At 39.4% G+C, this 25,574-nt stretch overlaps 1 protein-coding gene across 1 annotated transcript in view; it reads left to right on the plus strand.

Moving 5' to 3' along the window:
• CEP85L (centrosomal protein 85 like) overlaps window positions 1-25,574 on the plus strand; it is a 180,615-nt gene that overhangs the window by 139,174 nt on the left and 15,867 nt on the right. The window contains exons 7-10 of the mRNA XM_008065691.2: window positions 6,807-6,959; window positions 8,723-8,877; window positions 12,952-13,069; window positions 13,522-13,572. Coding sequence (XP_008063882.1) covers window positions 6,807-6,959; window positions 8,723-8,877; window positions 12,952-13,069; window positions 13,522-13,572 — 477 coding nt within the window. The remainder of the gene's footprint in view (window positions 1-6,806; window positions 6,960-8,722; window positions 8,878-12,951; window positions 13,070-13,521; window positions 13,573-25,574) is intronic.

The raw sequence follows: 25,574 nt of genomic DNA on the forward strand, positions 1-25,574 counted from the left end.
CCTCCTCCTCCTCCTCCTCGGGGTCGCCGGCGGGTCCGCGCCAGCCACTCGCCGGAGGCCCGGACTGCAAACCGGCCAGGCCGTCGGGCTCGCTGTCAGTGCAAGCCCCGGCCGCCAGGCTCTCCCGCTGCTTGGGTGCCGGCCCAGAGCGCTGGAGTGGGCCCGGCGGGGCGCTGCCGGGAGGGCCAGGAGGGCCGGCCGCGTGCTGCAGCTGCTTGAGGGTCGGGGCAAGGTGGGCGCCGGGGGGCGGCCTGCGGGGACCGATCCGGGCGGAAGACCCGCCCCCAGCCGCCCCTCTGTTCCGAGCCGGAGGACCCCTTGCTCCCCGCCTCGGCGCCGGTCGCCTGGTCTCCGGGCGGAAACCCGGGTCACTGCGGAGAGTCGGCCCGCACCCAGCGTGGCGTCTTGCCCAGCGACCGCACTGGGCAGCAGGCCTTCTCCCGAGGCGGCTCCCGGGCAGGGAGGAACACGGTGTTCTCCCAGGGCCGGAGGGACGCGGATCCCGGTTGGAAGGGCCATCCCGGAGGCCGTTTCCAGGAGTGCGGTGGCACACTCAGGGCCACCGGTGGCCTCGACCTGCTGGGCTCAGGTGATCCTTCTGCCTCAGACTTCCAAGTAGCTGGAACTACAGGTGCACGCTACCATGCCCGGCTTATTTTTTAAATTTTCTATAGGGCGAGGTCTCACCAAGTTGCCCAGACTGGTCTCGAACCCCTGGTCTCAGGCAGTCCTCTAGCCTCAGCCTCCCAAAGTGCTGGGATTACAGGCTTGAACCACTGCCCCCGCTAGGGTTTTCTGTGTATAAAATCATGTCATCTGCAAACAGAGACCATTTTACTTCCTTTCCAGTTTGGATGTCTTTTGTTTCTTTCTCTTGTCTGATTGCTCTGGCAAGGACTTCCAGTACCATGTTTAATAGGAGAGGCAAGAGTGGGTATCCTTGCCTTGTTCCGGATCTTGGCAGGAAATCTTCCTGCTTTTTACCATTGAATATAATGCTAACTGTGGGCTTTTTACTAATGGCATTTTTATTGTGTCAAGGTATTCTTTCTATACCTAATTTGTTGACAACTTTTATCATGAAAGGATGTTGAGTTTTGTCAAATGCTTTTTCTGCTCTGTTGAGACGAATATATCATTTTTAGCCTTTATTCTGTTAATGTGGTATATCACATTGATTGATTTGCTTATGTTAAATCATTCTTGCATCTCAGAGATAAATACTACTTAGTTAGATGGTACATGATCCTTTTAATGCATTGTTGAATTTGGTTTTCTAGTATTTTGCTGAGGATTTTTGCATATTTGTCAGGTGGCCTGTAGTTTTTTTCTTTTTTCTTTTTCTTTTCTGTAGTAGTATCTTTATTTGGCTTTGGTATTAGGGTGATGTTGGCCTCATAGAATGAGTTTAAAAGTGTTCCTTCTTACTTTTTGGAAGAGTTTAAGAATTGGTGTTTGGTAGAATTAACTGGTGGAGCCATTTGGACCTGGGCTTTCTTTGTTGGGAGTATTTTGGTTGCTGCTTCAGTCTCCTCGTTTGTTATTGGTCTACTCAGGCTTCCTCTTTCTTTTTTGATTCAGCCTTAGTATGTCACATTATTCCAGGAATTATCCATTAGGGTTGTTCAGTTGCTGGTATATAATTGTTCATTTGTGTCTTTCATTTAGTTCTGTGTGATTCTTTTTATTTCTATAGCATCAGTTGAAATAACACTTCTCTTAATTTTATTTTTAAATGTATTATTTCAGTAGCTTTAGGGGGTACAAATAGTTTGGTCACAAGGATGCATTGTATGGCAGCAAAGAAGTCTGGGCTTTACGTGTACATACCACCCCCACCTGTGCATGTTGTACCTGGTAAGTGATTTTTTTTATCCCACCATCCCTTCCCACTTGCCCCCTCTGAGTCTTTAGTGTCCATTATGTCATTCGCTGTGTCTTTGCAGGTCCTTAGTTTAGCGCCCAGTTTTAAAGTACACGTGGTGTTTGGTCTTTGTTCACTTAGGATGATGTTCTCCAGTTCCATTCAAGTTACTCAAAAGACATTGTTTCAGTCTTTTTAAAAAAGTAGCTCAATAGTATTCTATTGAACGTGTGTGTGTGTGTGTGTGTGTGTGTGTGTGTGTGTCTCCCCATATTTGTGTTATCCAGTGATCAGTTGATGGGCATTTAGGTTGATTTCACATCTTTGCAATTGTGAATTGTGCTGCAATAAACATCCAAGTGCAGGTGTCTTTTTTGTATAATGGTCTGTGTTCCTTTGGGCAGGTACTTAGCACTGAGATTGCTAGTTTGATTGGTAGATCTACTTTCAGTTCTTTGAGAAGTCTGTATACTGATTTCTGCAGAGGTTGTACTAATTTGCACCCCCACCAACGGTGTATAAGTGTTTCCTTTTCACCACATCCTCACCAACATTATTGTTTTTGATTTTTTGTTAATGGCCATTCTGATTGATGTAAGGTGGTATTAATTTTCATTTCTCTGATGATTAGTAATGCTGAGCATTTTTTTTTCCCATAGGTTTGTTGGCCATTTGTAGATCTTCTTTTGAGAAATGTCTGTTCATGTCATTTGCCTACTTTTTAGTGGAGTTGTTTTTTTCATGTTGATCCGCTTGAATTCTTTGTAGATTCTGGATGTTTTAGTCCTTCCAAAAAAACAACTCTTCGTTTTATCTTTTTTTTTCTTTCTATTGTGCTTATATTGTTTGTTTTTGTTCTAATTTTTATTATTTCCTTTGTTGTGCTAATTTGTGTTTTTATTTTCTTGAGGTATATAGATAGGTTATTTAATTGAAATCTTCTTTATTAATACAACCATCTGTCATTATAAACTTCCTTCTTATTGTTTTTGTTGCATCTCTTAAGTTTTGGTATATTGTGCTTTTTTTATTTGTCTGGAAATATTTTCTAATTTCCTTTTTGCTTTCTTCTTTTCTCCACTATTATTTACGAATGTGTAATTTGTGCATGTTTATGCATTTTTTTTCTTTTTCTATTACTGATTTTTCACTTAATTCCATTGTGACTAGAAAAGACACTTGGAATGATGTCAGTCATCTTAAATTTATTAAGAGTGGTTTTGTGACCTAGCATGTGATCAGTCTTGGAGCATGTTGCATGTGCTCTTGAGAAGAATGAGTATTCTGCTGCTGTTGAATCAAATGTTCTGTATATACCTCCTAGGTCCATTTGGTCTATTACGTTGTTCATTTCTGCTGTTCCCTATTTCTTTTCTGTCTGGATTTTCTCTTTATTATTGAGAATGAATTATTGATTGTTTGTTGAAATGTTTGCTGTCTATTTCACCTTTCAGATTTATCAGTTTCTTTTATACATGTATTTTTTTTGATGTGGGGCACATGTATATTTACAATTGTTTTATCTTCCTGTTGAATTGACCCTTTTATAATTATATCTTCTTTGTATCTTGTAACAGTTTTTGGCTTAAAGTATATTTTAATGGCCATTCTGATGGGTTTAACGTGGGATAGCCACCCCTCCTCTCTTTAGATTACTGTTTGCCTGGAATAACTTTTTCCATCCCTTCACTTTCAATCTATGTGTATCCTTAAATTTAAAAGATGCTTTTGAGAAATACTTTGTATTTTGTAGACATGTAGCGTATAGTTAGATCCTGTTTTTTAAATCTATTCAGCCACTCGATGTCTTTTAATTGTAGAGATAACCCATGTACATTTAAAGTAGTTATCAATAGGCAAGGACTTCCTGTTGCCATTTTGTTTATTTTCTGTCATCTCGTTTTGTGCCCTTTATCTCTTTTGCTTTCTCCCTTTATGTTTGGTTGAGTTTTGTTGTTGTTTTTTTGTATTGATAGGCTTTAATTCCTTTCTTTCTTTGTATATCTTGTATAAGTATTTTCCTTGTGGTTACCAGGGACTTACATATGATATCTTGTATTTATCATAGTCTATTTTTAAGCTGTTATCTTCAGTCACATTAAAAAATACCTGTACTTCTCCCACTTTTTTATGTTACTGATATCCTAACTTATATTTTTTATATCATGTACAATAGCATTTTATATTACGAGTTATTTTAAATAATTTTGTCTTTTAACTTTCATATTAGAATTAAAAGTGATTTATATACCACCATTATGGTATTAAATTATTCTGTATTTATCTATATATTTACCTTTATCAGCAAGTTTTATACAGTTGACCCTTGAATAACATAGACTTGACCACATGGGTCCACTTTTATGCAGATTTTTTTTAACAAAATGCAGATGAAAAGTAGAGTATTCATGAGATGTAAGACCAATGTATGTGTGGACTTTTTGTATTCATGAGATCTGATGGTTTGTGTGGATTTGGGAGTAGTCCTGAACTGATTCCCTGCATATACTAAGGGATGACTTTATTTTATATTACTCCTTAGCATTCTTTTATTTCAGCATGAAGAATTCTCTTTAACTTTTTTTTATAAGGCATGGTGATATTGAACTCTTTTAGCTTTTGTTTGGGAAAATCTTTCTCTCACCTTCATTTTTGAAGAACATTTTTGTTGAGTGTAGTATTCTTGGTTGCCAGTAATTCCCCCCACCCCCAGCACTTTGAATTTATCATCCCACTTTGTACTTTTCTACAAACTTTCTGCTGAGGAATCTGCCTGTAGTCTTATTAGAGTTCTCTTTTATATTACAAGTCATTTTTTAATTGATTCTTTCAAAATTATCTGACTCTGACAATTTGATTTAAATGTTTCCTGGTATGTATTTGTTTGGGCTCATCTTATTTGGGGTTTATTGGGCCCTCTGAATCGGGATGTCCATTCCCTACCTCCCCCCCAGATTTGAGTATTCAGTTATTTACTTGGAATGAACCGTATGCCCCCTTTTCTCCTTATTTTCTGGGACTCCTGTAATGTGTATATTGGTCTGCTTGATGGTGTCCATAAGTTTTTAATCTTTCTTTACTCGTTTTTATTCTTTTTGTGCTCCTGACTAGATAATTTCCAAAAACCTGTCTTTGTGTGTTTATCCTTTCCTCTGCTTGATTTAGAGTGCAGTTGAACCCCTGTAGTGGATTTTTTGTTTTTAAAAAATATTTTCTTTATATTTTTTCATTCATTGTTTTTTGGAACTCATTGAGCATCTTAATTTTGGGTATTTTTAATTCTCTTTCAGGTAAATCATATATTTTGGTTTCATTGGGCTTGGTTTTAGGAGATTTACTTTACTTTGTTTCTTTGTTTTAGGCATGTTTTTCTGTTTGTTCATTTCCCTTCACTTTTTAAGTTGGTATCTGTATGTTAGATAAAACAGCTGTTTCTCCCACTCTTCACAACTTGGTCTTGTGCAGGAAAAGATTCTTACTAATCAGCCTGGCTGGAGATTTTGGGGGCCTTTTACATCTTTGCTAGTTCAGCCCAATCGATTTGTTCTTAGCGTCCTCCAGTCTTCAGTAGTGTGCCAAACCCCGAAAGTTCTCTGGGACAGATGAGACTGAAGCCAGTCCCTTGGGTAGTCTTCTGAAAAGTCAGATTGTTGGATGCTCTGCCTAGTGCTTTCTCTTTCCAGGAAGAAGCTTGATCTCGAGTTTTTTCCCTTTGCCATATGCTGAGTTGGGTTATGGCAACTGCCATGCTACACGACCATCTCTGATCTCACTGGTCCCTAGTCAGCTAGAATATCATCGTCCCATGCAAGCTCCAAGACAGAAGCCAGTCTTCTAATGCCCTGGTAAAGTTGGGCTGTTGGATGTGCAGTCCAACTGTTTTTTTTCCCAGTGGGTTTCCTTCTAACCATATTATGGTGTGCGGGGCATAAGGATTACAATGAGAGGGTGTTTTGAATTTCCCTAATGGTTTTCATATGACTGGTTTTGCATTCACCCAGGGTACAGCAGCTCTCAACTAATTTTTTGATTTTTTTTGCAAAAGGAATGTGTCCATTTTTTAAAAAAAAATGAATTGATATGTTGGTGACGGGAAGGAGAGTCCAGGACCCCTATTCTGCCATCTTGCCGATGTCATTCCCTAGGTCTTTAAAATATGAATCAAATTCTTCTCATGGTCTGAAAGATGCTGACTAATTTTATATATATATATAGTTTTCCTCTGGTAAACTGTGTCTTGGTACACTGTGCCTTATGATGGCTCTTAGAGTCAGGATTTGTTTTTGGTCTTGGATCTTTACACAAAGTGGCCTTTTTGCCTGATAAACACCTGTCTCTCTTGCCTCCTACTTCCTACCCACCTACGTCTTCTTTCAAGTCTCAGCCTGATAAAGCCCCCCTTTATATTTCTCTCTGTGCTCTTTCAAGGCAGAGACCGTATCTGGATGTGTCACTGTGGCATGTGCAGCTTCCTTCGTGGCACCTGGCATTAATTACTGAATAATGAATTACTGGATGTATCGTTGAACTATTTCATGTGTATGTTTATCTGATGGTATTAATGGATTATTTCCAGTAATTTCTGCCAAGATGGGAAAGAAAACAGTGAGGTAACCCCAAATAAAGGACTAGAGAAGGAACAATGAGAGAAAGAGAGAGATATCAAAGATGTTAGTGGGTGCGCAGTGGAGCCGATTTCTCAGAGACATGGGAAAGACTGATAACAGACGCCAAGATGGCAGTGTCACTCCTCAAAAAGACGAATAGCCTCGCTGTAGATAAGGCAGTGTGAAGCACGGTAAATCTTAATAGAGTTGCTGGTGGTCTTCACTGTAACCTGGAAGTGTTGGTGAATTCAACAGTGTCTAAGATTGGAGTATTGGTTTTTTGTTTTGTTTTTAGTGATGCAAAGCTACTGACAACTCCTGATTGCTTTCTTTAGCTTAAAACCAGAGATAGGTACATCAGTAGTCTGAAGAAGAAATGCCAGAAAGAATCTGAACAAAACAAAGAAAAGCAGAGAAGAATTGAGACATTGGAAAAGTATTTGGCCGATCTTCCAACTCTGGATGACGTACAGCGTCAGAGTCTACAGGTAACATGAAATAAAATGCTCATCTTTAAATGACATGAAAATATGTTTTTTTAAATTGACTCTTTAGAAGTCTGGCTAATTATGAGTTTAATCTGTGTGTTTAATGGCTCTTTTTAGGACTTAACTTTAATTAAAAACTTTGTTCATCTAAACATGAATAAGTAGATCTTTCTTGTCAAGTAATACGTTGTGCCCTCCTAATGATCTTATGTGGTAATAACACTCTCACTTAACTTCTACTGTAAAAGTCAGTTTCTAAGCCAGTCTGATAACCCCCACCCCATACGCACACATGCACATGCTTGGTTCTGGTTTTTCCCAGGATCCTCTGTGTTCACCAAGGCTCAACATGACCTTTTGTTGACTATCTTCCTAAATAGTGGATTTTTTCTGACTCTTCTTAACCTTTCTGTACATTTTTTCTTAAACCTTGATCTATGACTTCTGTTCACTCCTCATGAGTTCTCTTCTATTTTCCTTTCTTAATAATACCTCATCCAAAGTCTTCCTGCTAATTCTTGCGGGGTCTACCCTCTTGAAACTATTTCTGAATCCATTAGGTCTGTTCTTCAGCATGTTCCCAAAGTCTTTCCAGTCCAGGGATTCTCAGCCTTGGCATTGTTGACATTTGGGGACAGATAATCTTTTGTTACGGGAGTCTGCCCTGTGCACTGAAGGATACACATTTCTGCATCAGCATTCCTGATCTCTACTGACTAGATGACAACAGCACTGTTCCTTCCCCTCTTTCCCAAAACCAAAATGTCAAGAGATATTTCCAGGTGTACCCTGGGAGTAAAATAGCCCCCAGTCGAGAGTAATTAGTCTAATCCATGGAGTATCGTTCTGCATACTTTAAAACCTACATAGCATTCTCTGTTTATTCTATATTTATAACCAAGAGACGTTAAAGTCAGGAAGGAACTTAAGGACTATAGGAAGTTGTATAAGCAGGAACAGAGGGCAGTATAGATTTTAAAATATAAGATTATGCCACCTTACATCCATTAGAGTGGCAATTATAAGTCTCAAACAGATGTTTGTACACCGTTTATAACAAGATTATTCGCAATAACTAAAAGGTGGAAGCGTCCAAGAGTCCATGGCCAGATGAATGGATAGACAAAAGGTGGTATATACATTCAGTGGAGTACTATCAGCTTTAAAAAGGAAGGAAATTCTGATACCTACTGTGATACGGATTAACCTGGATGACATTTTACTAAATGAATTAAACTGTTAATAATAAAAAAGACACATATTGCATGATTCCACTTAATGAGGTACCTTGAGTAGTCAAATCATAGAGACGGAAAGTGGCGAGGTGGTTGCTAGGGGATGGGAAGAAGGATGAATGGGGAGTTGTTTGATGGATGTAGAGTTTCAGTTTTGCAAGATGAGGAGTTCTGGAGATAAGTTGCACAACTGTGTGAATGTACTGAACACTACTGCACTGTACACTTGAACGTGGTTAAGATGGTAAGTTTTATGTTATATATATTTACCACAACTTAACAATTTTTTAATTAAAAAAGTAAGATTATTAAATTTTCTGCGTCTTCTAGAAATGTCTAACCCCATTATCTCCCTTGTAATTCCATTCTCCCAACTGCATTCCACACAAAGAAGGCGATGGAGTATTAAATCTAGATAAAATGAAGATAGTATGATTTTTAGCTGTAAGTCCTATTAATCCTTGGGAACACAGTAACAACTTCTAATATAAACATACTTAATATGAACTATAAAAAATTTCTCCTTAGCTGCAGGTTCTTGAGGAAAAAAATAAGAATTTGCAAGAGACTTTAATAGATACAGAAAAGGAGCTTGAAGAGATCAGAAAACAGTGTCAAGATAAAGAGGCACAGTTGATATGCCAGAAAAAGAAAGAAAAGGAGTTAGTAACTACTGTTCAGAGGTAAGAAAACTTTCAGCATCCTTTTACGTTCTTTTTAAGTTAATCATTTTTATAAAGTATTTTTTAAAATATATGTTTATTTACTTATTCTCCTTAAAGATGTACTACAAATTGAGTGTGTCTTATCCAAAATGCTTGGGACCAGAAGGGTTTGGAATTACAGATTTTTTCCAGATTTTGGAATACTTGCGGAATGCATACTTGATGATCATCCCTAATTCAACAGTCCAAAATCTGAAATGCACATTTCCTTTGAGCATCATGTCCATGCTCAAAAAGTTTTGGATTTTGGAACATTTCAGATTTCAGATTTTTGGGTTAGGATGCTCAGCCCGTACTAAGAACTGAAGAATAATTTCATTGAGACAGGTGGGCTTAGTTGTAATTTAGCATTTTGAAACAACATCTTGCCAAAGATCTTAGTTGAGAATAGAAAAAAAACAAAACACACAAATGAAGACTGAAAATATCAATACAATTCCTTTGTCTGATGGCTGTGTCAAAAAAAAAATAAGCAAAAATTCTGAATATCAAAAAGGGACCAGCAAAATTTGATATGACCCTTAATGGGGCATATCAAAGCGAAGAAATGGCCTCCCATCTCACCTTGCCACAAGGAACAGATGTGGCAGTTTTGCCGTATACCTTCCAGGTTTACTCCCCTACCTTGCCTATGTGACTCCTTTCATTTAAGTTAATTCTTTTAAATCAATAACAGTGAATGTCATTTTTTTATATATTCAGTTTGTGTACTTAGGGACTAATGTTGGATTCCTGAAAAACGTAGCTATTTCATATGTGTAGACATGTGTTTTCACTTTTGTAAAACTTAAGCCTCAGTATTAACAACTATAACTCGATAAAACAGATAAAGTTGCTCTAGAAAATAAGACAACAAAGCAAAATAAACTAAATGTAAGAAATGTATTCTTCATGCTTGCATCATTTCAATGTATTCTCAGCTTTTAAACTAAAATTCATCAGATTTTATGTTAACGTTACTTTCCTGTTACTTTTAAATATGTCAGGTCAGCCGGGCTCGGTGGCTCAGCCTGTAATCCCACGCCTTTGGGAGGCTGAGGTGAGTGGATTACCTGAGCCCACGGGTTCGAGACCCGCCTGGGCAGCGAGACCTCATCTCTACAATAAATTAAAAAACCAGTCGGGTGTGGTAGCACATGCCTGTAATTCCGGCTACCCGGAAGGCTGAGGCGGAAGGGTCGCCGGAGCCCAGCAGGCGAGGCTGCGGTGGCCAGGAGCGGCCAGTGCACTCCAGTTTGGGCGATCGAGCGAGACTCCAACTCAAAAAATAAAATAAATAAATAAATATGTCAGGTCTACTTTTTTTTCCCTCAGATTTTAATGCAGAAAATTTCTGATTTCTGAGACTACAGTCTTCGGTGTTCCTGATCTCAGCTCCAAAGAAATCATACACTTTGGATTCTGCCTTTATTTTTTCTCTTTTTTTTGTTTTCTTGCCTTTTAGTTTCCCTTTTTAAACTGCATCTTAATACTCTATTCTCTAGTGTCAAAACAACTTGCTGATCTCCACTATCAGCCTTACAGCTTTTTATTTCATCTTTATTGATACAATGAAAAGAGACACTGTGTTGCCTTTTTTTGAAGATATATATTTTAATATTATGTTTCTGATGTACAGTAACTTAATTGACTTTTATGCATTGATCTTACATCCAACAGCTTTATCAAACTCTCTTTTTAAAAATTTAACGGTAGAGATGTGAGGTGTAAGTCAGGATTAACTACCCAAGTAGGCTACATAGAGGTGAAGTTTGGGCCTCCAACTGGCCCTTACTTTCCCTATGTTAGGACTAGGTACACTTTATGCTGTTATGTGCCTCCACCTTTCTTCCCCTGGCAGTGCCCAGTGACTGCCACTCTCTCTCTTGTACTGTGACTCGTGTTCAAGGCCCACTTATGAGTGAGAACATGTGACATTTGGTTTTCTGTTCCTGAGTTAGCTCACATAGAATGATGCTCTCCAATTCCATCCTGCTGTACCGTACATCCGCCGACATTTGGTTCTTTGCTTCTGTAATAGATCACTAAGTATGATGATCTCCAGGTCCATCCAACATGCTGTGAAGTCCATGATCTTGTTTCATTCCTGTTCTGACAGAGCACTATGATGATAGACTTAAGCTGTGTTGTTTTAAAAACAGAATTAGCAACACCTGAAAATAATTAGTATTATTTTGTTCCATTGTATACTTTTACATATTTATATGATTGTATACCTTCTCTTTTATTAGGTTTTGGAGAACACAGAGCCTAGTGTTCTTGATTTGGAAAGACTAGTACAGTGTATTTCGGATAACATTTTCCATTTTTAAACTTCATCTTGATACCATCTGAAATGATATCATCCCAGAAAATTTCTCTTCATTTCAAATAGATATAAAGGACCAAGGGAGTTGTTCTATAATTCTTCAACACTTGTGTAGTGTTACTTGACTTTGGGGCATGGGGATAGTATTATAGTTTCTTTAGCTCTGTAATATAACATTCCTTAAGTTCCAAAAGGACTTCAGCTGTATATGTGACTCTGAGTTTTATCATTATATTTATGTTTTTATATAACATTTCTAAGCTTCCTACTTTATAAATACTTAAGAATTTTTATAAATTATAAATAAGAAAATATATTCATTAGAAGTGAAAATTAAAGTTAAATATATGGGTAAGATTCCTGGCAATATGATAATAGATAGCTATGCTATTTAAGAGATATGTTACTTTTCTAGGTGAGCATGCTATGCAACCTGAAAATGTGTACATGAAAGAAAACTAATTTGCTATTTCCTCATAATAGTTCCCTTCTTCATAGCTGGCTCATTTTTTTCAAATTTGAAATACTTTAATGTATTTTGTTTTTCTTAAAAAGTTGTAAATGTGTGGAAGTAATATCTAGACCCTGAACTGGTTTAAAAAACTTATTCTGAAATAGATATATTTTTCATTATAGACTGAAATGGCAAATACTTTTATGACAAGTAACAGTTTATTATAAAGCAGTACACTGTATTGGTAACACATGAAATTGTCTGTGATGCCATTAATAATAAACATATCTGAGGTTCTTATTGTACTATCTAGAACTTCAGTTCTGTGTCCCCAATCTAGATATGGCATTTCTTCTTTTTTTGGATGAGAGAGATGGCATAGGATAGCCATAATACTGGAAAGGAGAAAGATAATGCAGACATCAAAACCCAGGTTGTAAGAAGTCTTTCTTTAGTACTCTGAGACTCTTGAGTGTGGTTACAAGCTGAAGTAGAACTATGCCTAGGTTTCTTACTGCTATTGTTTTGGTTTTGGTTGGGCCATTATTGTTTAATGATGCGATTCCTTTTAACCGCATGTTAATATACTTCCTTTCTCAGAGCTACCAACTTACCACCTCCCCTTCTCCCCTTTATTCTTTTGTTTTTAATGTCAAAGAGACTTCTTTTATTGTTTCCTCTTCTAAAGTGCAATTCTGTTCCAAGGACAGGGTGAGACACTGTTTCAGGTTGCGCACTGTTTCAGGTTGCGTGCATAGTCAATTGCTGCTGCTCCTGTGAATGAAGGAGAGGTGTAATTCTGCTAAGTTAGGCAACACCCACCCTTACAAGCAAGCTTTTTCTGAGTTTAGGTTAAAGGACAAAAGATGCGTTTCCCTATCTTAGGCCCCCCACAACAAGCATCTTAATTAAAGAACTCTTTGCTTTCAGGGAAGAGGGAAAGAAAAGGAGCTAGATTGTAGAACTCAGATTTGGGTAGTGGAGGACTTCACTGGGGCCTAAGATAGGGATGTCCCATATTGAGCAGCTCTGGACTGTATTCTCACCTTTACCATTTCTGAAAAAATGATAAACCTCTAGCTAATTATAGACCCTTCTAACTTATACGAAATATAGATACACTTATTAACTAACTTTCTGGGGGTCTTGATTATTGCTTGATTTAAGAAATATTGTAGATCCTAAAAAGGACATAATTTAAGTTGAAATCATTTACCAGAATCGGCAGATAGAGCTTATTTTCTTCATATACTTACGACTTTTTAAACAGTTTGCAACAAAAAGTAGAAAGATGCCTTGAAGATGGAATCCGCCTTCCCATGTTAGATGCAAAACAACTTCAGAGTGAAAACGACAGTCTCAGAGAACAAAATGAGGCTGCTAGTAAGGTCAGTAGATACCTTTGATAATGAACATGATATCTATACTGGGTGGATATGTGCATGTTGATATATAACTATAGCTAATTTATGTAATTTATTTTTAGCCTATGGAATTTTTAGTTTGTTTTTATTTGGAAAGAAATTAGCAATTTAAAGAATTTAAATTTAAATAATGTTCAAACAAAAGCATATTTTTCCTTCTTAAATTATTCAGTTATCTTTATAATTGCATAAATTAGAGAAAAGTTTTATGAAGAACTAGATGAACACTTTTGCAGTTTGATATATGTGTGATCCAAATCATAACGATACTTGATATGATACTTTTGTTTTAGAAAAAAACTCTTTTAAAACATAAATTCATAGTTTCCTGTGCTTTTTTTCTTGAAATATTGTTACTTTTAAAAAGCAGTGTAAAAAGTTATTTGATTTAGGCTGCTTCATTTCCTGTGTTTTAGATAATAGACAACCAACAAGATGAGATTGATGGAATGATTTTAGAAATACAGGTAAGGAAAATTTTGTACTTTAATGTAGCTGTATGCTGATTTGCTCTTAATGCTTATGTAACCCCAAAATATTAAGGTACATATGTATTTGTATCAAAAGATAATATTTATAGCACTTGAGGTAAAGTTGTAAATTCTTTAATAGGGATCGTTTAGTTTTCTAGGGAAAAAATGCAGTTTGGTAAATTAATTCCCAAAACAATGTGAAGATTCATCCATGAAGAAATAAAGTCCATGGCCATTCTAGTGCTGTGAGTTGCCAAATGAACAGACAAGTGGGAGAGAAAATGGCAAACCTATCTAATACCAGGTGCTATGGGGAGGAAAATGCTATTAAAAAAAATTAAATAGGATAAGGGGCAGTGGCAGAGAGTGCTGCATTTAATAGAGCAGTCATGAAGTTTTTTCGGAGGAGGTCACATTTGAACAAGATCTGAAGGGAGATACCCAGAGGAAGAGCATTTCAGGCAAAGGAACAACAAATGCCCCAAATCCACTGGGTGTGCTCTCAGACCAGCAAGACGCCTGCAGTCTGGAGTGGAGGGAATGTGAAGTGGCAAGATGAGGGATCCTGCTGGAGGGTAGCCTGGGACTCGATCGGACTCGGGGGGTGTGTGTGTCCTTGGATCTCGTTCTGAGTGTTTTGGGAATCCATGGGACGCATTTTGCTGAGGCATTTTTAGTTTTACACCACCAGCGTGTTGCACGTCAGAATCACATACAGTCTGCTTTGATTGCCTTTTGCCTATATTAGGTGATTTACCAATTTAAGGAAAACACTAGTCTTAGTAAACAAATGTGTGGACCTGGTGGATTGATCCACAGAGGCTGTAATCCTGACTTTGTGCTCCTCAGACATAACTTCAGTTGCTCCTTAAGTCACTAAATCCCAAGATTGTTAGGTCCCTTTAGTCATTGTTACCTGCCGGCTTATTATACACCCTAATGAAAGGAATTTGTATTTCTTTTGGTAACATTTTCTAAGAAGTCAATCTAATAAAAATTGTCTCAATCTAAATTGAGAGCAATCGAAAAGGAACTTTGGCATTGAAACTCGGATGATAAGACTTGTAAGATTACTATCTCTTACATTATAGCTGTATGTATTTGTATTAATTGAAATGTGCGCTTTTTGCATTTGTGGAAGCATCTTAATAAAACTTTCTCTTATATATTAACCAAGTCTTTAGTCACATGTAAATATGCTGTGACCATGCATAAATGAATATGTGGTAGAACATGTAATAATATCCCAATTTGATATTAAAACGTTTGAATAAACATGATTCTTTTATTTCTTCAAGCTACGTAGGGAACTGAAATGAAGCTAAATGAGATGCATTTGTTTCCAAATATTTGGGCCCAGACACTGTACACATTGATTCTGTTATCTTTTGAAACAGTGGCTGTTTTTTTCTCTTTTTTTGTCTTGACATCTCATTTCTTCATGTTAGTCATCTAGATCTAGAGATCTAGAGACAGGAATCTATAGATGTAGATCACAGAGACAAACAATAAATATTGATAACTAGCCAATTTAGCTCTATTTGTCAAGAGGCTATTTGAATAGCAAGTTATAGATGGAAATGAATATGACACACAGTGAGAAAATTTTCTTGATTAAACTCATGTTGTCTTTTGGCCCCTCACAGTAGAATTTTTGTTTGTGTTTGGTGATTTGTGAAGACTTTTAAAGGTGTGTACTCTGTAAAAACCTCCAACTATTTTTTAAAAAATGAACACTATGATTTTCTTGGCGTTGAAAGTTCTAAATAGAACACTTTGAATTGAAAAAGTTTCCTTATGGCTTTGTTCTATGATTAAATAGCGTAATTAATAGGCATATTATCAAGTTGATCCACCTAATAGAGCAATTCTCTTCAATTGCTAATTCTCTGAAGCTGCCAAATTTTTCCTCATCTGCTTTCATAAAGGATAGACCACCTTGTACCTATGTATGATGTCCTTCTCATCTGCTACATCTCTGTTTTTTAATTTCTTCAAATTTCTTCACCTCTCAGTTGTTTTTAACATAAAGTATGCATTTTGACTACCACTGTAATATTAAGTTTATTGTAAAATCTCGCTGCTGTTGCACTTTGGATATTCTTTGTTCCTCCCCAGTGATAAGATATTGTTTCATTTTAGAGTGTTTGGCAGGAGAAGATCACTTAGCATTATTAGAATTTCATGTTTCCCTGCTTCTATCTGTCCCTGCAAATGATTGAGAAGACCAGATATGACTTCTTTTGTCTGATTTGGAGTAACTGCATTTCCTTGGGAACAAGCAAGTTATTCTAAACAGTTTAAATTTAATCTCAAAGGGGAGAAATAAAATCCCGAGTCTTGTACATTTTGTGTCCAGTTTATAGGAGGTAAAAATAAGGTATTGTTTCATCATCAAAATGCTGTGTTTAAAACAACTGTAGTATACCACCTTGCACCAGAAGCCAAATAGGTATTTATCCTGTAGGTCACTGGCAAAGTTATTGATTTTCTAGCCTTGGAAGTTGGGTAGAAATCAGTCTTCTAGAGGTACTGTATTTTTTGTTGAATATAGAAAGTGTAGCACTTCATGTAAAAGTATATGGTAATTTTGAGTTGAGTGTTATACAAATACATATTTGTCTACTCTTTTGTTCAACTGTCTGTTTTTGTTCAACTGTCTAAGTAATTTTGTTAACTGGCACAAACACCTTGTTTTCTCATTGGTCTTTCTTTATATCCTTTAAACCAGAATAGCTGAAGTGCCTTCTTCTCCTACCTGGTTTTCGTCTGTCAATATACAATCCAAAATGACACTTTGTAGTAGAATATTGCCCATTATTTCCATAAATGCGGGGCTGTAGTCCACGTGTGACTGAGTTCTTCACTGGGCATTGCCTTCCTTCCTATTTATTTCTCAGAAGATCGTTTCAAACCTATAAGCCTCTTTTCAGGGAGCTGTTATCCTTGTAAGCTGTCACTGCAATCTTTTGGCAGAGGAGGTACAACGTGGATGCATTTAAATGGCCTCTCTGAGTTGACAGCTGTCAATGGACATCATAGCACAAAAGACAGAGTGTTGTGTTTAGAGGACATTAAACCTTTGTAGACATGCTTGGGACCACCAATCTCAAAACTGTGACAGTCGGTCTTATGACATCAAGAGTTGTTCCCCCAACCTCAGAAGATTCTAGTCCACTATTTAGCAGATATCTCATAAAGCCTATATCCAACAGGTTTTCTTAGGAGAAAAGTAGGAAAGTAGATCAGAAGCCAGTGGAGTGCCTTCTCAGTAGAATATAACTTCTTTAAGCAAATACCAGTTGCTTTAATGTTTTCCCCTTATTATTGTGTGATGTTGATCTTTTTTTTTTTTCGAGTCGTAGTCTCACTCTGTTGCCCAGGCTGGAGTGCAGTGGCATACTCATGGTCACCCCAGTGTTGACTTGCTAGGCTCCGGCAATCCTTCCGCCTCAGCCTTCCAAGCAGCCGGAACTATAGGCACATGCTACCAAACCTGGTTGGTTTTTTAAAATTTATTCTAGGGACGAGGTCTCACCAAGTTTTCCAGGCTGGTCTCAAACCCGTGGGCTTAGGCAAGCTACTTGCCTTGACCTCCCGAAGTGCTGGGATTACAGGCTGAGCCACCGAGCCCAGCCATGATGTTTATCTTAATTTTGCGATGTGTCCTGAAATAAGTTTTTGCCTGATGTTTAGTTTTGAAAACATTTACCTATGTTAAATTGCTATACGATGCATAAAAAACAAAAAATATTATTACCAGAGATTAATACTAATTTTTTTTTTTTTTTTTTAGAAAGCAGGATTTATTAAGAGGACAGAAAAGCTTCCACAACGGGAGGGGACCCGAAGGGGTTGACTTAATACTAATTTTTATTTTATTTTATTTTTGAGTTGGAGTCTGTTGCCCAGGCTGAAGTGCAGTGGCACACTCATGGCCACCCCAGCATTGACCTGCTGGGCTCCAGCGATCTTTCGCCTCAGCCTTCCAAATAGCCAGAACTACAGGCATGTGCTACCACACCCTGCTGATTATTTATTTATTTATTGTAGAGATGAGGTCTCCAAGGTACCTGGGCTGGTCTCTAGCTGGCTGGCTCAGGTGATCCACTTGTCTCGGCCTTCCAAAGTGCTGGGATTACAGGCTAAGCCACTGAGCCCAGCCCAATACTAACTTTTTAAAAACCTATTAACCACATTAATGTCGTCTATCAAAAAAAAAAAGTAGCTTAAAAAAAAAAAACTCAGCTGGGCTTGGTGGCTCAGCCTGTAATCCCACACCTTGGGAGGCTGAGGTGAGTGAATTGTCTGAGCCCGCGGGTTCGAGACCCACCTGGGCAACTTGGTGAGACCTCATCTCTACAATAAATTTTAAAAATGAGCCAGGCGTGGTAGCGCGTGCCTGTAGTTCCAGCTACTTGGAAGGTTGAGGCGGAAGGATCGCCAGACCCCAGCAGGTGGAGGCTGCGGTGGCCAGGAGCGGCCACTGCACTCTAGTCTGGGCGACAGAGTGAGATTCCGACTCAAAAAAAAACAAAAAACCTCCTGTCTTTGTACTTATAAAGTGAACAGTATTTACTTTTCATGTAAATTCTGTTGTATGTATGTTACAGTTATTGCCTAATTAAGATATGTCATAAAAATGTGTAAAAGAGCTGTTTTTTTGAGAAAAATGAGCTCTTTGTGTTGTGGGTGGGAAGTTGTAGGAATGGAGGGGCAGCTCACTGGAATCAGGAAGGAATGTTTTTGGACACTTTCATGCAGTAAGTGCTCGCCAAATCTATATGGATATTCAAATCATTTGTTGTACTTTTTATAACACATAATTCTGAGCCCCATTGTGATCCTAGTGAATCAGTTTCTCTGGGGTGAAGTTTGAATTATGTTTTATTAGCAAGGTCCCCAGGCAGTCTATGATTACTGCTATAATCTGGCAGTAGTCCTAGTCCTAGATCCTTTAGAAAGTGTTAAATTTCTCAGCTTCTGAGACACCTAGGTGTGTCGTCCCACACATTTAGTACATTTTTCTTGAATAACTCTTTCTTCATTTGCTGCATGCTCTTAGGACCATTTCCAGAAACTTAAGTGTTTTTGTTTGTAATGCTTACCAGTTTCCTTGGGGACCACGTCTGTGGAGCTCCTCACGCTGTCATTTTGGAAGCAGAACTCCAGGCAGATGGTTTTTAAAGTTTTATCAAGTTGCAAGATGAGAGCTGACTTAAGAAAGGAATTTGAGCTGTATACCTTCTTACATTCTTATAAACAGAAAACAAAACAATGGCTATTTTTATGGTATTTGCATATTCCTCATTCATTCATTTCTTTTAGTTTTTACAAATATTTTGAAAAGTCTAGCCTTTCTCAATTCAGAGGAATGAGGAAAAGAGATTTAGTGTTTGTCCACACTGAGACAAAGTGAGAAATGGGGCCTCTGGGGCCAAGTGCAGGGTTTGCTAAGGTGTCTGTGATTCTGATAACGACATTACAGGTTCCAGGAAACTGTGCTTTTCGGTTGTTTTGTTTTTTGTTTTTTCTGACTTAGAGTTTCATTAGAGTCCATCGCTCAGGCTGGAGTGCAGCGGCTTGCTCATGGCCACCCCAGCTTCAACCTGCTGGGCTCCGGCGATCCTTGCACCTCAGCCTTTCAAGTAACCGGAACTACAGGCTCACACTACCGTGCCTGGCTAATTTTTTGATTTATTGTAGAGACCAGGTCTCACCAAGTTGCCCAGGCTGGTCTCGAACCCCTGGTCTCAAGCAGTTCTCTCACTTTGGCCTCCCAAAGTGCTGGGATTACAGGCTTGAGCCACCGCATCTGGCCTTTCAGTTGATACTTTTATCTCTAAACTTCAGTAGTCGTCTTTTAAGGTAAGAGAGACCATCTTGTTTTTATCCATGAGGGTGTTGAGATGCAGAGAGGTGTGCTCAAGGTAATAGCTAAGGTTTAATGTCTATTTGACTTCAGAGTTTGTATTCTTGGCATTCATTACTCCTGGCTGCCTCAAAGTGAAAAATTTCCAGAGAAGGGCAAAACTACACAGGAAAGATGTTGGTCAGATTCCTTTCCTGTATATACCTTGGGAATGGATTTGTTTTACAAGGGTCTTTTCCCAGAATGAAAGATTTCAAAAACTGGAGCCCATTGGAAAACCAGAATCTTCTGAGGAGAGCACCTTACACTCAATTTCCTAGGAGTAGAGTTGGGAAATTTCATCTCCAAAGAGAAATGTGCATTACATTCTATAACGTGGTAGCGTTATTAGCTCTGTGAACATGAATAAAATGCCTGGGTTTGTTTCTGATACTTTTGTTTCAGGAGCTTTTTATAATGGGTGCTCTTAGGCCTTTGAATAATCCTTATAAAAGATGTTCAGCAACTACTTGTTGACTCTGTGAACATGGTAGAATCTACTATATTCTAGAAATGCAGAGGAATCTCTGGAACCCAGCGGTAAGAATGACCCATGCTTCAGACTGGAAGAGGCTTAGTTGCTTTCCTCATGGCAGCATGCTTCACTCTTTTCTCACTCTGCAGACTAACTTCTTTTTTTTTTTTTGAGTTGGAGTCTCACTCTTGCCCAGACTAGAGTGCAGTGGCCGCTCCTGGCCACCACAGCCTTGACCTGCTGGGCTCCAGTGATCCTTCCGCCTCAGCCTTCCGAGTAGCTAGAACTACAGTCACGTGCTACCATGCCCGGCTAATTTTTTGTTGTTGTTGTTGATTTATTGTAGAGGTGAGGTCTCGCCAAGTTGCCTGGGCAGGTCTCAAACCCGCAGGCTCAGGCAATCCACTCACCTCGGCCTCCCAAAGCGTGGGATTATAGGCTGAGCCACCAAACCCAGCCAGACTAACTTCTTTAGATCAGGTGGCCAGATATGGTTGCCCCGCAGCCCACAGAAATTACAGAATTCTAAGTTCTGAAGTTCATTTCTAGCCCACTGCAGGGACTAACTCATAGACTGTAGGTCCCATCCCAGTTCTGGAAATTTGGTCAGCTGTTCATCCAGCCCAATCCAGTGAGCTGGGAGTCAAGAGTACAGAATCCCAGCACAAACATGACTGTGTCCCGCTAATGGGATTTGTGAATGGATGGTATTGTCTGCACATGCACTGCATAATTTTTACAGAACCTTACAAAGTTGACAATTCTTTCTGATGAGTTTGGGGCTCAGAAAGTTTGAATAATTTCTCTGTGATTGCACAGCACATAAGTTGTATGCTCAGAACCTAGTTTGTCTGATGCTGAACTCTGTGCTGTTACCATCAACTCTGTACTATCTTCAAGTAGTTTTTAAAAATATGTTGAGAAAATTTATTAAATTTGATTCAAAGACTATACTTCCCTGTTTTTTGTTTTTTTTTTTCCTGAGTTGAAGTTTCACTCTGTTGCCCAGATGGAGTGCAGTGGCATGCTCTCGGCCACCGCAGCCTCGACCTGCTGGGCCCAGCGATCCTTCCGCCTCAGCCTTCCGAGTAACTGGAACTACAGGCGTGTGCTACCACGCCTGGCTAATTTTTGATTTATTGTAGAGATGAGGTCTCGCCAAGTTGCCCAGGCGGGTCTTGAACCCGCAGGCTCAGGCAATCCACTCACCTCAGCCTCCCAAAGTGTGGGATTACAGACTGAGCTTATACTTCCATTTTATAGGTTTCTGGATGGCATTGTTTTACCTTAAGTATGCATGTTTCTTATTGCTGTTTCTTCTGATACTAGCATTATCATTGTTCCTTTTATGTGTATTTCCTTTGATGTTATAAAAATATATTTTGTTTTCAACCTCAGTTCCTGGCATACACCTCCTGAAATTCTTGGAATCTCCAAAATGAAACCTTTTTGTATGTTAGTGATTGGTCATGGCTGGCCGTCACTAGGCAACTTCAGGATGGAGGCTGGTCACTTGGCATGGTTAGATCACGGTGTGGCTCTACCCCCCCCCCCCGTCCCCCTCAGCCTTCAGGAGAGAGGGGCTGAAGGTTCAGTTGACACCAGCGGCTTGACAGTCATGCCTCTCCAGTGAAGTCTCCATAAAGGCCCAAGAGGGCAGGGTTTGATGAGCTTCCGGGTCGTTCCTGAAGGGCAGCATGCCCTGTGCATCTCTTCATCTATAGCCTTTGCAATATCCTTTGTCATACACGAGTCAGTGTGTTTCCCTGAGTTCTTTGAGCTGCTCTGGAAAATTCGTCGAACCCCAGAGGAGTCATGCGAACCCCAGCTTGGAGCCATTGGGTCAGAAGCTGCAGAGGCCCAGACTTGGGACTTCCGTCTGAAGGGCGAGGGGCAGGCGTGGGGGGCTGAGCCCTCAAGCTGTAGGGCCTGAGGCTGTCTCCAGGCAGACGGCATCATCAGAACTGGTGTGAACTAGAGGACACCTCTAGAATGGCTTGTTTGTTGCTGGCAGGGAGAAATCCCCCACATCTGGTCATGGAAGTCTCCTGTCTGTGCTGATTGTTGTTGAGTGAGAGAATAGGAAAAAAACAGCAGCTGGAGTTTGAGTTTCTCCCATACACAGACGTTACATAAGCTATTGAGAAGATAGCATGCATATATTAATAGAATTGTAACAATTAGTCTGAGACTTTTCAGCTGTTCTCTAATACATTTTTTTTTTAATTTTTTTTTGAGTTGGAGTCTCACTCTGTTGCCCAGACTGGAGTGCAGTGGCCGCTCTGGCCACCGCAGCCTCGACCTGCTGGGCTCCGGCTATTCTTCCACCTCCGCCTTCCAAGTAGCTGGAACTACAGGCGAGTGATACCACACCCAGCTCATTTTTTGATTTGTTGTAGAGATGAGGTCTCGCCAAGTTGCCCAGGCAGGTCTCGAACCCGTGGGCTCAGGCAATCCACTCACCTCAGCTTCCCAAAGCGCAGGATTACAGGCTGAGCCACCAAGCCCAGCCTCTCTAATAAATTTAAACCGATGAACTTGTGCCTTATTTCGAGATGATTGAAGTATGTCTGACAAAATTTCAGCAAAAGTAAATCTCAGAGGAGTTTACTTTTTAAGGTTTTTTTGTTTGATACAATAAACTTGGGAGCTTACTGTAAATCTTACTATAATACAGATATAGGCAGGTTAGTAGACGAGTATGTAATGATATAGGCAGAAACTTTTCCATTTTATAATCCAGGGATAAGTTTAATTTGTGATGTCGAGAAAGTTTATTTTGAAGACATAAAAAATTTTTTTGGTGGGGAGAAGGGGGTCAGGGTCTCACTTTGTTGCCCTGGCTGGAGTGCAGTGGCACAGTTAAAGCTCACCACAACCTCAACCTCCCGGAGATTCTTTTGCCTCAGACTCCTGAGTAGCTGGAACTACAGGTGTGCCTGTATGCCTGGCTAATTTTTTGAGTTTTGTAGAGACAGGGTCTCGCTGTGTTGCCCAGGCTGGTGAAGAAGAACTCCTGGGTTCAAGCAATCATCCCGCCTTCCCAGAGTGCTAGGATTGCAAACATTGAGCCTGTGTTGTTTTCTGGAATTCGTTCTGGAGTACTACTTCTCTTGATGATCTTGTCTTGTGGCTTTAAAGGTGATGTGTATGCCCAGCCCTCCCTAATTGTCTTCAGCTCAAAATTCTCCCCTTCACTCCCAACTCGTGTATCCAGTTGCCTGTTCAACATGACATCTTGACATATCAGATACCGCATGTCCAAAACCGAACGTCTTATCCTTCCCGCACCAAAGTAAACAACCTGTGCTGCACCTTTCAGGCTCCCTGTCAATGGCAACTCTGCCCTGTCGTTTGCTCAGTGCAGGAATCTTAAACTGGGTGACTCCTCACTTGCCTCACATTTGTCTACCATTTCTATTACCTTCGAAATAGATCTAGAATCGGACTCCTTCGCCCCACCTCCCTCTGTTGCCACTGGTCTAAGCCGTGTTCCTTTCTCATCTGGACTATTTCTTAGTGCTTGCACCCTTGCCTGCTCACAGTATATTCTCATCAGCTTAAGCTGTCCTGTTGGACAGACTCATCACATTGTGTCTCTGCTCAGAGCTCTTCAGTGGTTCCTCATTTTTTCCGGAAGAACTGACTCCATCTCCTACTGTTGCCAGCCACCCTGACTCTCTTGCTTTCTTGTTTTGTTTTTGGTTTTTTTCCCCCTCAAATACGGAAGGCATCATTGGCCCAAAAATCATTGCACTGACTGAAGCACTCTTCTCTGGATATCTGCAAGACATACTGTCTCACTCCTTGAAGCCTTTGCTTAAGTGCCACCCTCTTCATAAACCCTTGCTGTCCCCACTTGAGATTTCTATCCTCTAACCCTTACTGTGCTGTCTGTTCTCTTTAGCACTTGTCACGGTCTAATAGAATAAGTTACTATGTAGCTTATATATTTATTTTATTTCCTTGATCTTTTTCCTTCTAGTAAAAGGGCCGAGTTTTGGCTATTTTGTTCACTGATGTATCACCCAATGCACAGAGCAGTGTTTGGCGTTAATTTTTGCTGAATGAATGATTGCATGAGGAGAATGTATTTGTGACTCTTATATGGCGTGTGCTTCTGTCCATGCATGCACATGTGTATATTTATTTGTGTGTGTGTATGTGCTGCAAAGCTGCTAACATAAAATTCCTTTCAAAGTGTTTTCTCTTAATATTTGTGGATTGTATAGAATCTTTTGAAGTATTTGTATATGGGACTTTTTAGGTACTTATCCCTCAACAACAAATGTGCTTAAAACCACGTTTTCAACGTAAAAATAATGATAAATACCAAAAGATAGCCGGGCTCGGTGGCTCAGCCTGTAATCCCGCGCCTTTGGGAGGCTGAGGTGAGTGGATTGCCTGAGCCCGCGGGTTTGAGACCCACCTGGGCAGCAAGACCTCATCTCTACAATAAAATCAAAAAATCAGCCAGGTGTAGTTACGCATGCCTGTAATTCCGGCTACTCGGAAGGCTGAGGCGGAAGGATCGCCGGAGCCCAGCAGGTCGAGGCTGCGGTGGCCGGGAGCGGCCAGTCTGGGCGACAGAGTGAGACTCCAACTCAAAACAACAACAACAACAACAACAAAAAACCAATGGATTAGTAACTTTGCAGAATTTAAAAATATGTTATTATTAAACTAAAAATTTAAGAGATAATGTAAGCATTTGAAAATTAACTTTTTAATTCTACTATTCTTCAAACATGTCTGTTGAATCATAGGCAGATTGTTATTGTGAAGTTCACAAAGCCAAATTTCAGAAAGTAATACAGGTCATTTCATTTATGCATAGTACAGTACTAACAGTTTGAGCAATTATGCTCTTAAGAGCTCAGAGATTTTTAAAAAATACTTTGTAAACTTCTTTGTAAAATAATAGGCACTATTCATTCTTGATAGAACAAATTAAAAACTGAAACTTTTACCAAGTTTTCTATCTCACATATGTAGAAAATAACTAATAGGCATTATGGATTCATATGCCAAAATAAATGTATTTTGCTCTTGCATTTATAAATATTAATACATATTTCCAAAGCTCATGCATTTAAGATAAAATTCCAAAAAGAAACTATTTACCAAAACCTCCCTCTGTTTTTAAAGGACAGAATGATCTTAAAAAAATAGGAAATGGGCCGGTCGCAGTGGCCCAAGCCTGTAATCCTAGCACTTGAGAGGCCGAGGTGAGGGGATTGCCTGAGGCCACAGGTTTGAGAACAGCCTGGGCAACTTGGTGTGAGACCTCATCTTTTCAATTAAAAAAAAATTAGCCGGGTCTGGTGGTATTTGCCTGTAGTTCTAGCTACTTAGAAGGCGGAAGGATTGCCTGAGCCAGCAGGTTGACGCTGGAGTGACTGTGAGCGTGCCACTGCATTCTAACCTGGGCGACAGAGTGAGACTCCGACTCAAAAAAAAAAAAACATAGGAAATGGCATTGTGTACTGTCTGAACTATGCTTCATTTTGGAAACCTGCCTTAACACATTCATGATCGGCAAACTTTTCACTTTCCTAACACTGAGAGTGGGTAAAAATAAGAAAAATGTGAAGCTTGTTGCCACAAACT

Source organism: Carlito syrichta, unplaced genomic scaffold, assembly GCF_000164805.1.
Source record: "Carlito syrichta isolate Samal-C Ts95f unplaced genomic scaffold, Tarsius_syrichta-2.0.1 Scaffold308784, whole genome shotgun sequence".
In the NCBI taxonomy this organism is placed as follows: Eukaryota; Metazoa; Chordata; class Mammalia; order Primates; family Tarsiidae; genus Carlito; species Carlito syrichta.